The 12416-nt window shown below is 32.7% G+C and overlaps 1 protein-coding gene across 1 annotated transcript in view; it reads left to right on the top strand.

The window, feature by feature from the left end:
• Positions 1 to 12414, top strand: part of LOC110448692 (multiple epidermal growth factor-like domains protein 11) — a gene marked incomplete at its 3' end in the record, with an annotated part of 26761 nt that extends 14347 nt beyond the window's left edge. Inside the window, exons 3-15 of the mRNA XM_021495071.1 lie at positions 1906 to 2112; positions 2351 to 2488; positions 2753 to 2887; positions 3493 to 3627; positions 5065 to 5205; positions 5377 to 5511; positions 5677 to 5814; positions 6191 to 6325; positions 7659 to 7796; positions 10066 to 10183; positions 10432 to 10508; positions 11642 to 11892; positions 12406 to 12414. Coding sequence (XP_021350746.1) covers positions 1906 to 2112; positions 2351 to 2488; positions 2753 to 2887; positions 3493 to 3627; positions 5065 to 5205; positions 5377 to 5511; positions 5677 to 5814; positions 6191 to 6325; positions 7659 to 7796; positions 10066 to 10183; positions 10432 to 10508; positions 11642 to 11892; positions 12406 to 12414 — 1757 coding nt within the window. The remainder of the gene's footprint in view (positions 1 to 1905; positions 2113 to 2350; positions 2489 to 2752; positions 2888 to 3492; positions 3628 to 5064; positions 5206 to 5376; positions 5512 to 5676; positions 5815 to 6190; positions 6326 to 7658; positions 7797 to 10065; positions 10184 to 10431; positions 10509 to 11641; positions 11893 to 12405) is intronic.
• Positions 12415 to 12416: the final 2 nt, after the last annotated feature.

The following is a 12416-nucleotide window of genomic DNA, read 5'->3' as shown; positions in this document are numbered from 1 at the left end:
TTTGAGCAAGCTTGCCGAGGCTCGTATTACATAGAAATTATAATTATAGAAATATACTTATTACTTTTAAGGAATATTTTCTCGGATATCCATGGAATAGTGTGCTATGATATATCTGGAAAGATTATGCATATCTATAAGATCATGGTTGTTCTTAGACAATCGGTCTTTATGATAGTATTTTTTTCAGTTTTTACAGTTTATGCATGCAATATTGACTTGGAGTAAGGTTAGGTCCTTGGTGTGATCATTAATTGGTTGTCTAAGTAACAGTTTGACAACTAAAAACAATCACTTATTTGGTTGTTGATTTCTGTGTCTCACCTTCCAGGTAGGGGAATATTTTCTATTATTAATCAAAACATCAGATTTGTCCATCGGCAAGAAAATATTCATAAAAGCTGAAGGCCAGACAAGGTTGATCAGTTTCCTCAAATATTGTAAAGCTGAATGTCTTACAATTCTTTCATTAATCTTAATTCTGCCAGGACATGCTGACTGTCTATATTCAAATAATATATATATTGCAAATTCTGGTTAAATATTTAGAGTCTATCACTTTTTTTCTTGTGTAATAATACAACTTGATAAAAAAAACCCAGCTAGAAGGTAATAATTCTCAAAGCAATGTATGATTATTAAAATAACGAATTATTTAGGCTAGAAGGAACACTAGGCTACATCTTCGTTTCATCCGCAGTACGGTGAGAATTGTGATCTCGCAAATGCCGGATACATTTCGAGAGCGTGTATTAGTTTTATTACGGTACCGTCGAGGATGTGGCGCTGCAGTCGCATTGTTTACAACATTTACAACACCGATCTATAAGGTATGTTTTTTGATAGGGAGGTACACGTCTACAATAAAATGAGACGCAAGATAAACATTTCAGCACGTTTGTAAAACTATCCATTCGTCCTGAATTAATTGGAGGGTTTTAAAAGTAAATGGTCTAGAAATACTCGGGACGAAATGTCTCCTCCTTTCTCTCAATGAAGCAGACGTACGATATGTCCGTCATATTTAAGATCAAATTCAGACTAAAGTCTGCCCGTTTTTTTCATAATCCCCAAGCTAAGTCTGTTTTAAACTTAAATAAAAAAAACTTGAGACTTAAGTCCAGATTTAGACTTGCAAGTCTGTTTCATGATCCTGGGCCCTGGACATCGTCCGTCTCGGAGTATTGTTAGTTGGTTCATACAATATTAATAATAAATGAGAATCTTGGCCATGCACCGAATTCATAAAAGTAATATGTAAAACCCTAATACGTATTGGATGCTTTGTGAAATCGTCAAGTGAAAGTACGTTTATCATATATTATTTCAACAACGGACAGATCATTCGGCGAAACAATTCACCAATAATCGATTAAGTATGTGTCTCTGATATCGTCTAGAAACCTAAGATATGGATTAATAAATACGTATACTACAGTCGATAAACGAATATGAAAAGTTGTAATTATTTACTAAACATTATTATCTACTGCTAATTTATCGTAACTAGCCACTATAGATAGGAAATCTCGATTAAAATAGTTATCTTCTCGGATCGTTTTATTCCATTTCGTTTTCAATCATTCCTCGCGTTTCGTTCCACCTACTTTCAATCCATTCCGTTCCTGTGAGCAAAACACGTTTCGTTCCGTTCTATTCGCGTTTCGTTCCAAACAGTGAAATTATTTTCGTTCCGTTCCGTTTAGGCCTTGTTTCATTCCGTTTTCATTTCGTTCTCGTTGCGTTTTCATTGCGTTTTCATTCCATTCCGTTTGTCAACTGAAACGCTGACACCCCTGTAGTAGGTAACGTACAATCGTTATTGCAATGGTATGAACATTTACTCCAGTTTGACTGTTCGTCTTGGTACTTGCGTATTTTTCAATTGATCTTTATCGTCGACAGCTCGTGCCGATGGCTTTGCCTTGTGGATATCAAACGATACAGGTATACCGTCTGGTAACAAATGTTACGAGGATGTGGATTTCGGCGTCCCAAACTTAACTCAAAACATCACCTCGTGTGACATAACCGGTCAGAGAGTGATGATAATCATCACAAGGACAGCACCAACACTAGCGTATATGGACGTGTGTGAGGTGGATGTGTATGGTAATTTTTAATTTGATGAGTTACTTAAAGCCAGAGACGATTGTTTTTTAAAGAATATGAAACCGCCTATAAATTTAATGTAGGTATATACTTTCTAGGCTCAAATTCATCATGTTAAAGTACTTATGCTTTTTTATCAATGTATATCTAAAAGTCGATTTGTGAAACAAATGTTCCTCTATTTTCTCACAATATTTGTTAATAATATCGTAATGCATTTTGACAATTAATCTGTCAGGTTGTTTTACACATACATATGGTGACCAGTGTCAATACAATTGTGCCAACTGTAAACACGGCTGTGACCCTGACAACGGAGTTTGTGATTCAACACACTGTAATGCGGGCTGGACTGGACCACGGTTTTGCAATCAAAGTATGTAGCATTTGGGACAAGCGAATGTGTAAACATTGTTTTAACCCCGACACAACAGACTTGAATAATTATATAATGTTTAGTAGGGCTGGTATTGACCACGATCTAACAATTAGAAACATAAAAAGCGGGCTGTGATGCTACATAATGTGCATGCACACATGTCACAACAAAAATATGTATATCATTCAAATCGGTTAGAGAAATAACTCTAATTATGGTAGCAGTTCAGCAACATGATGTATATATGTATCTCCATTTCAGCTTGTTCATCAGCTACATTTGGAGAGAACTGTGTTGATGAATGTCGTTGTAAGACACCCGGATGTAACGGAGTGACCGGACAATGTAACACACCAGGATGCCAGGCTGGTTATCATGGAACCAGTTGTAATCAAGGTTAGTCACGGCTTTTGGTATCGTTATCATAAATTATTTGTCCATTTGCCAACAGAAATTACAGTTCAAAGACATTTAATATTAATAATTAATTTCATCATAATGATTGATCTTTCATGAAGTATATCTATTAAAAACAGATCTAAATCCTGAATGCACTTCATATTAAAGACCATGTGAACTTGAAACTGCACCATGTGTTTGTTATCAATACATATTTACAGAACAATAGTATATTTTATTTGTTGCTTAAAAACCGACAACAAAATCAAGGTCAGTACTGTAGAGTAATATATCAAATGTTTCCATATTCCGATGAATTCCTGAATTATGTACGAGTGCATTACAATTACGATGTTACATGATATGTAGGGTGTAAAAGTTACATAGAGTTACGGTTCTTGTCTACCTCACAATAAAGACCAGTGTGCTATTAACTCCACCTTTTCTAAGACCCATAGGTGGTTTTTATGAAGGGGGTTTACTGTATAATTATTCAGGTGAACCACCTCGGCAATTATTTTACAGTCAATCATACATACTAGGTAAATAAAAGTTCTTGTTTTTATAAGTCAGTAGAAATTAATATATTTCATTACTTTCAGTTTGTTCGATCACAACGTTTGGCGAGAACTGCTCATCCGAATGTAACTGTGATACTCCTGGTTGTGACTCGGTAACAGGTCATTGTAACGTATCCGGGTGTGTTGCTGGCTGGACGGGGGAGTCATGTAATATACGTAAGTTAAGGAATTCAATATGGCTAACGTTTTTATTTGCTTAAACAAACGTCCTGTTCAAATATTCATTATTTAATAAATATTTAATTAAATTAAGCTTTCACAAGACTAGTATAACACGTACCATGACAGAGGGGCGGGGAGACAAGTCTAGAACTTAAATAAATAAAAGCAGTTAAAATATCTATTTGTTTTGTATTCCACTGAGACGTCCAGGAAACGTTTGAATGAAATAACCCCCTTACTAGCGTGACACTAACATATTATTATTGGATCTTTTCAGTTTTAAATAAGAGAACACACTTTCAGTTTGTTTTGTAAGCATAAATGTAATACTGCCATGCAGGAAACTTCGTTAATCAATTGCCTTACTACATGTATAGCGTGGTAATATGTCAACCGGAAACAAAGATAAATCGGAAAACCAAGAGGAATATGTTGCGCCATCGTCATGTCCTTACTGCTGCGTCTGGACCAGATTTTTGATGTGGGTGTACGATAGGCTAAAAATATAAATGCGGGGAGTTCATCTTTGTTTAGTCTGCTATAAAATAGGTTAAATAGGTTTATTAAAATCAGGCGCTTTTTAAAAGAGAGGAACTGTATTTTTTTTTAATTATTAATTATTTAGTCATGACACGTTGCTACAAAATACCTTAAAGAGGTCATGTATTTGCGGAACAAATTGTCCCAAATGATTGCAGATTTCGATTACTGTGCTGTAGATACTTTGAAAATCTATATTTTAACAGGCATGAAACAAAATATTTGGATTGCAAAAAATGCATATTGTTAGTGCTTCCCTCTTATGATGTAATATTTTAAAAATAAAGGAGATGGGCAAATGCTTCGCTGCTCCTAGAGCTTTGCCGTTTTCTCATTAAAATATTTCCTTGTTTTTTGTACAAATAACATGTGTAGGACACATTTAAATGAAATGTTTTCTTTTGATACGTGACATACACGTGTAAACGAATTATCCTAAAGAGTAAAGTAATAGCTGCTTGTATATATTTACAAGTTGTACAAAATGTAGACACACAAGTTTACACACGCATTTTTGTTTGTTAATAAAAAACGACTATTCACGAAACCGTTTTCCCGCTCAAGCTCAAATTCTGTGTTCAAACTCAATTTCTTGTCCCCTGATAAATCATTTTTAAAAATCACATTTTGTCAAGGTTTGTCATGGAAGAATTTTACAGAAACTTAAATCCGAAAACAATTTTTAATGTTTATATTGACTTCTTGGCAATGTTGCATGATTTAAGCGAGTAACAAGACAGTTGGCTTCAGCACAGAATTCATACTTGAGCATGAAAATTGTTTCATGAATACTGACCCAGATCTGCATTTAATTAAGATACATCACTAGTGGATATAAACGACATCTGAAAGTTATGAGTATCCTTAACTAATAATAACTTTTCTGTATAGCTTGTGCCGAGGGAATGTTCGGTAAGGAATGTAACAATCGATGTCACTGCGCTGTACCCGGATGTGATAAGGCAGATGGTACTTGTACAAACACAAGTGCAGGCTGTTTAGATGGCTGGAATGGTTCTTCCTGTAGCCAAGGTAAATAGGGTCCATTTAACTGAAACTATGAATTTATTTTGTATAACTAAATGAGACCGGAGCCAATGTAAATACTGTGTTCTGATGTTCTGAATTTCATAAGTCCAACTGAATAAAATCACAGTAATTAAAATTTTAAATGCTACTTACTTTTTTTTAATTTTTCTATAGCATGTGTTGCTCCTTATTTTGGAAATAAGTGCACATCACAATGTAGATGCAAAACAGTTGATTGTAACCATGCCGACGGGACATGTGCAATACCTGGATGTATATCTGGGTGGATGGGAACGTCATGCTCAACACGTAAGTACTGATTTATCAAAGAATTACTTTTTACTTATTGTTATGAACTTCACCAGATTAACATTGTATGTCGTCCTTGATATATCTTTATTCATATCTTTTCGCTGTTTGTCATTTTGTTTACAGCATGCACACAATTAATAATTATTAAATGCTTACCTACAGAATGCCCCAAAAACATGTTTGGAGAAGACTGTGTCCTCACGTGTCATTGTATGACCCCCGGCTGTAGCCGCTTCAATGGAACCTGTTTGTCATCAGATGGTTGTAGTGATGGATACGTTGGTAGCTCGTGCAGTACAAGTAAGAATTACCATAGAATCGATATACAACAAAAACAAAACATTAATAAAATAAAAAAGTAACATTGAGACCTCTAACTGGGTCATGATAAATTTTACAAATATAACTTAATATTTACTACATGTATGAATAGTGTGGGCTGTTGTGATATATTTACTAATAACCAAAACATTTGCACTGAGACTTCCCGATCAATTGATTAATATATGCTTAAATAGTTACCATTGAGACCTTCGTACAATAATGACATATTTTTCTTAAGATGAAACATTGCTAATTAAAAAATAGTCTTGTTTATTTACGATAGCAAATATCTTATAGGGTTTTAGGACGAAACATTGTTAATCATGTAACACATTGACATTTATTTAATCAGAATGCAAATCAGGACATTTTGGTGCTAACTGTACGAAACAATGTCATTGTAAGGACACTGCATGTAGTCACGTGACAGGAAACTGCTCTGCATCCGGATGTCTGCCAGGCTGGAGGGGTGACACATGTAGTGAACGTTAGTATATCTTCATTAGAAGGTCGTGCAAGATTTGTCTGTGGTAATGATCACTTACCTGTGCGTAAATGACAGAACTGTCTAGGGCAGGTGCGTAACGTAATAGGATTGTGTCACCATTTCTCAGTAGAATTTCTTCAAATTTTGTAGTTATATTGCTTTAAAGTTAAGAAAATTGTCTGCCTCAAAGAAAATATAGGTTGTCAGAATTTTAAGGATTTTAAATGGAAATTTATGTAAAAAGGAGTGAATTTTGAAAAAAAAAAGATTTTTACAAAATAATGTCAATAAAAATGATACTGACATATATTAGTATTGCATTAACGTATATCAATTTAATAAATGCTGAAATTGTGTAAAAATAATTCTCTATACAAGATATAAAAATTGACATTTTATAATAAAACCATATACACATAGTATCTGCAGGTAATAGTTATCGTTCTTGAAAAAGATCACAGTAGTGAAATAGGTAGCCGGGTTCCTGAAGTACAGAAAAAATGAACACATGTGACTCACTGATAAAAAAAACCACCTGAATTAACGCCTGGATTGCTTTGAAATACTTTAATATTGAGAGAACATACTGTTCTGTCAATAATAAACATACAATATTCATCAGTTTCATATTAAACATTAGAAAATGCGGAAATTGTGATACTGTCTCCCTACACTGAATTTTCAACTAGGGATGTACTTCCTGTTTCCGTATATCAATACACTCCAATGACCTTAATGGGACAAGAAATGACTTGACGTCACGAGTTAGGAAACATTCCGATCAATGATGCGGAAATTGGGGTGCTTTATGTGACTTCGAGGCTAATTGTGGTGATCGGAAAGGGAGAAAAATACTCTTTTATGCCAAGGGTTGTAGGATAGGAAAATATTCTCAGGATTTAGAAAAATACCCCCTTGGGTGGAATTTTCCTAACGTACAGCACTGGGCATATTAATTTACCGTTATTTAAAACTTTCCGGTGCTTAGATAAAAGCTTAAATTTAATTTGAAAAAAACACACCAAAAAAACATGCGATTTGATTAATTCAAGGTACGCGTAAAAAAGAGGGGTCGCTTTATTTCGCTTCGGGAAATACATATTATCTTGGGGAAATAGAAACTTAGCAATTACGACGAATACATAGTTGAACTTTATACTTGTATGATATTTGCTTTGAATACGTCATTGTTTCCTACTTTAATAGTGATAATTGATCCATTTTTCACACTTTTTGCAAAGTGTAACATATGGTCTAGGTCATTGTGAAAATTTCCAATTAATCAAACTTGACACCACAATCTATATAGCTATTTTGTTGATATTTGACACAGGATGTCCAAAATCATCATATGGACAAGATTGTAAGTTAACGTGTGGACAGTGCTTCAACATGACGGGATGTCATCACGAAAATGGAGAATGTGAAGAGGGATGCTTGGATGGTTACTATGGCAATTCCTGCCATTTAGGTAGTTTGTTTGTGAAATACATAACAAGTAAGGTTGATCATAAAATATATAACCAGGTAATTTGTTTATGAAACACAAAGGCAGAAAGATTTATCATAAAACATATAGTCATGTTGATTGTTTATATGTTACTTAGTCAGATAGATTGTTTAAATAATATATAGTCAGATAGATTGTTTATATCATACTTAGTCAGGTAGATTGTTGATATATTACTTAGTCAGGTAGATTGTTTATAAAATACATAGTCAGGTAGATTGTTTATACAATACAATATCAGGTAGATTGTTTATATAAAACTTAGTCAGGTAGATTGTTTATAAAATACATTATCAGGTAGATTGTTTATTTACTCGTTACCAGGTAGATTGTTTATAAAATACATAGTCAGATAGATTGTTTATACAATACATTATCAGGTAGATTGTTTATACAATACATTAGCAGGTATATTGTTTATACAATACATTAGCAGGTAAATTGTTTATAAAATACATAGTCAGGTAGATTGTTTATACAATACATTATCAGGTAGATTGTTTATATAAAACTTAGTCAGATAGATTGTTTATAAAATACATTATCAGGTAGATTGTTTATTTACTCGTTACCAGGTAGATTGTTTATAAAAAACATAGTCAGGTAGATTGTTTATACAATACATTATCAGGTAGATTGTTTATATAAAACTTAGTCAGATAGATTGTTTATAAAATACATTATCAGGTAGATTGTTTATTTACTCGTTACCAGGTAGATTGTTTATAAAAAACATAGTCAGGTAGATTGTTTATACAATACATTATCAGGTAGATTGTTTATATAAAACTTAGTCAGATAGATTGTTTATAAAATACATTATCAGGTAGATTGTTTATTTACTCGTTACCAGGTAGATTGTTTATAAAAAAACATAGTCAGGTAGATTGTTTATACAATACATTATCAGGTAGATTGTTTATACAATACATTAGCAGGTAGATTGTTTATACAATACATTTCCAGGTAGATTGTTTATAAAATACATAGTCAGGTAGATTGTTTATCAAAAACATTGTCAGGTAGATTGTTTAAACAATACATTATCAGGTAGATTGTTTATACAATATATTAGCAGGTAGATTGTTTATACAATACATTATCAGGTAGATTGTTTAAACAATACATTAGCAGGTAGATTGTTTATACAATACATAAGCAGGTAGATTGTTTACACAATACATTAGCAGGTAGATTGTTTATAAAATACTTAGTCGGGTAGATTGTTTATACAATACATTATCAGGTAGATTGTTCATACAATACATTAGCAGGTAGATTGTTTATGCAATACATTAGCAGGTAGATTGTTTATATACTCGTTACCAGGTAGATTGTTTATAGAATACCTTATCAGGTAGATTGTTTATAAAATACTTAGTCGGGTAGATTGTTTATACAATACATTATCAGGTAGTTTTTTTTATAAAATAAATAGTCAGGTAAATTGTTTATATATTACTTAGCCACGTAGATTGTTAAAATAATACATAATCAGGTAGATTGTTAAAACACTATATAGCCAGGTAGATTGTTTATATAATACTAAGTCAGGCAGATTGTTTATAAAATGCACAGTAAGGTAGATTGATTATATAAAACTTAGTCAGGTAAATTGTTTATATAAAACTTATTCAGGTAATTTTTTTATATGATACTTAGCCAGGTAGATTCTTAATAAAATACAAAGTCGTGTATATTGTTTATAAAATGCTAAGTCTTGTAGATTGTTGATATAATGCTTAGTCAGGTAGAATTTTTTATAATACTTAGGCAGGCAGATTGTTTATACAATACACGCACAGGTAGATTGTTCGTTATATACACAATGTCAATTCAGTAATTTTGTAATCTGGAAAACAAATATACACCTGCACATTACAATGTAAACACAGCAGGATAAAAAGCTAGTTTTGCACCATCTAGATCAGATTATGCTATAAGATTAAGAATAAAATGATTTGTTTGAAATACATAAATATGATATATTTGTAGGAAATTAAACGTTTCCGAATAAGTAATAATCATGAACTTATTTTGGTATAAATATGATATACAAATAATAAAAAAGTGTACGATGTTGAATTGTCATTTATAATGATTTAATATGGAGTGTTTCCATAACGAGGTTCTTACTTATAACAATACATTTTAAATATAATTTAGCAAAACCCACTATTGATAACATGGAACATATAGAAACGCATACAACCTCGTTTATACGACACAGATCAACCGATATCTGATAAAGACGACACCGGAAGTGGTACTGGGGGCATAGTTGGAGGAGTAATCGGAGCGTGTGTGGTCGCTGTGCTAGCCATTGGTATCGTATTTCTGCTGAAAAGGTAATGTATCATATCGTTAACAAATATCTTATCCCAGAAGGTGGCTTTGTTAGATGTGATATTTTAAATTGGATGATCGAGAGGCTAGGTACATTTACTTGTGAATTTGTACTATGGACATAATGCCAACTTTGAAATATGGAAATATTGCGAATTTTAAAAAGAGATAAAATCTGTTTTGTCATATTTGAAATTTGCAACAAATTCGGGTTTGTTGCATTAGTTTTGTTTGTTTGTTTTTATCTCAGACGACAACAGGCTGGAAGTAAAAACAGTCCTAAATACGAACAAAACAAGAGGCACTTCATTAATGATACTGGACTGGGTAAGTTGTTTCTCATAAATGTGAACAAATACTTTTAAAATCATATGTGTAAAAAAAAATTGCTCCTTGTCAACTGGTTAACAATCTAAGGGTTGATTGGTAATTTTAGATACGGCCAGTTCTACCGGATCGTTATTGGTGTCATCATTGCTGTCCCTCCGTTCTTCGGTTGTTCCGTGTTTTCGTCCGAATGTCTACTGATTCCAGGATTGAGTGTGTTTAACCATATTTCACAAATTGACAAGCCGGAGCAACACACTTATATTTCATGGCGGATGTATTAGATAAAACTAAAGACAGTAATTCTTCCGGAACTATAAGTCGTGTTATCCTTTCATTTAAGATGATCTTCACGTTTATAAATTGTTACGTTATCTAAACATTTAACTATCTATTGTGTTTAACTTGCAATTTAAGCGCTGTTTTTATCAATACTGCAGACAACGGGTGAGATAAAAAATATAAATCCTCAAGGAGAAATTTGAGCTAAGCGTTCCTATTGCAGAGTTGGGCCATATAACCTCGACTGGAAAGAATTTCCATTCCCTCTATACCTACATTGTAACTACTCTATAATTCATAAATATTTAAATATGTTATGCATATAGGATCTGAAATAAATTAAAAAAATATGAATCAAATCGAGAAGTCTAGCGAGGCTACCTGCCCTGAGTTAAATAGAACAGTTTGTTGCCAGATTCCTAATATTACATTATATAAAATTATATATTATGTACAGCATATTTGTAAATAAAATATTGTTTAAACCAAATAGAAAAGTTCGGAATAAGTTTCATGAATCCAATATAAAACCGAAACGAAATATACACAGTTGATCCGTTTAAATAATATTTTACTAGCAATGCATACGCATGTTTTTTTTTCACAGATATGAATTCTTCAAAGAGGACATCGTTATGTCAATGGTCTCCAATGCAGCGTCAAAATGTAATTACGTCATGTCTATTGTCATAATTCTGACATCAGAATATGTGATATCACTCGACGTATGATATGGGTGTCACTATATAACAAGTTAGTCAGGTAGATAAACTTAAGGTGAATAAATATTATATGTTGAACATGGAATATCTAAAAAGGATAATGTACTTCACCTTTATTTCCTTGACTAGATGAACATTTACCCGAAGAGGAAAGCAAGGATTCTGTACAGAAACAGAAGATCGTACACAAAGGAAAAGGTAGAGCGCGTAAGAGGTCAATAGGGTTGGAGGACATTGACATAGACGACGAGGACAACATGTACGTAAACTCTGGTGGAAATTTCAGTGATGTCGACGAGTCAATTTCCATAACTGTAAAGAGTTTTGGGGCTGTCTTAGAGCAAAAAGAGGCTGACGAACTCCTGGACAAGGAATACCAGGTCAAAAACGAACTATATAGATATGTTGACTAGACCAATAAGTAGTCCATGTATTATCATAATTATTGATGTATTTACGAGTAGAAAATGAAACACACTTTCCGATTATAGATATCATTCTTACCATGTGAATCATTTGAAAGCTATATTCTATGTAGTTACAAAAATTAAATTTTGCATATAAATTCATATGACATACTTGTCTATCACTTTTTATAACTTTTTTTCGCGAGATAATATTTCCGATTCATTCTTTATTACAGGCTTCTTTAAATATTACTATCAACTTTGAAAGTAAATTCTCTCAAAAGCCAATTCAAGTATTCATGAATAAAACCTGCAAACGAATAAAACGTACACACGAAATCAAACTGATATACAGTTCATAACATTTCGTATATTAAGTGAAGACCTTAAGTATTCATATTAAAAACCCAGACATATCATGTTCGCTTTAATGTTTGAGAATTTTCCTGTTGTTGATCTCAATGAATTACTTTGGGTTTTTTTCAGACTTTACTATG

Source organism: Mizuhopecten yessoensis, unplaced genomic scaffold (genome assembly GCF_002113885.1).
Source record: "Mizuhopecten yessoensis strain PY_sf001 unplaced genomic scaffold, ASM211388v2 scaffold4135, whole genome shotgun sequence".
Lineage (NCBI taxonomy): Eukaryota > Metazoa > Mollusca > Bivalvia > Pectinida > Pectinidae > Mizuhopecten > Mizuhopecten yessoensis.
This window is presented reverse-complemented; position numbering and strand designations above follow the sequence as displayed.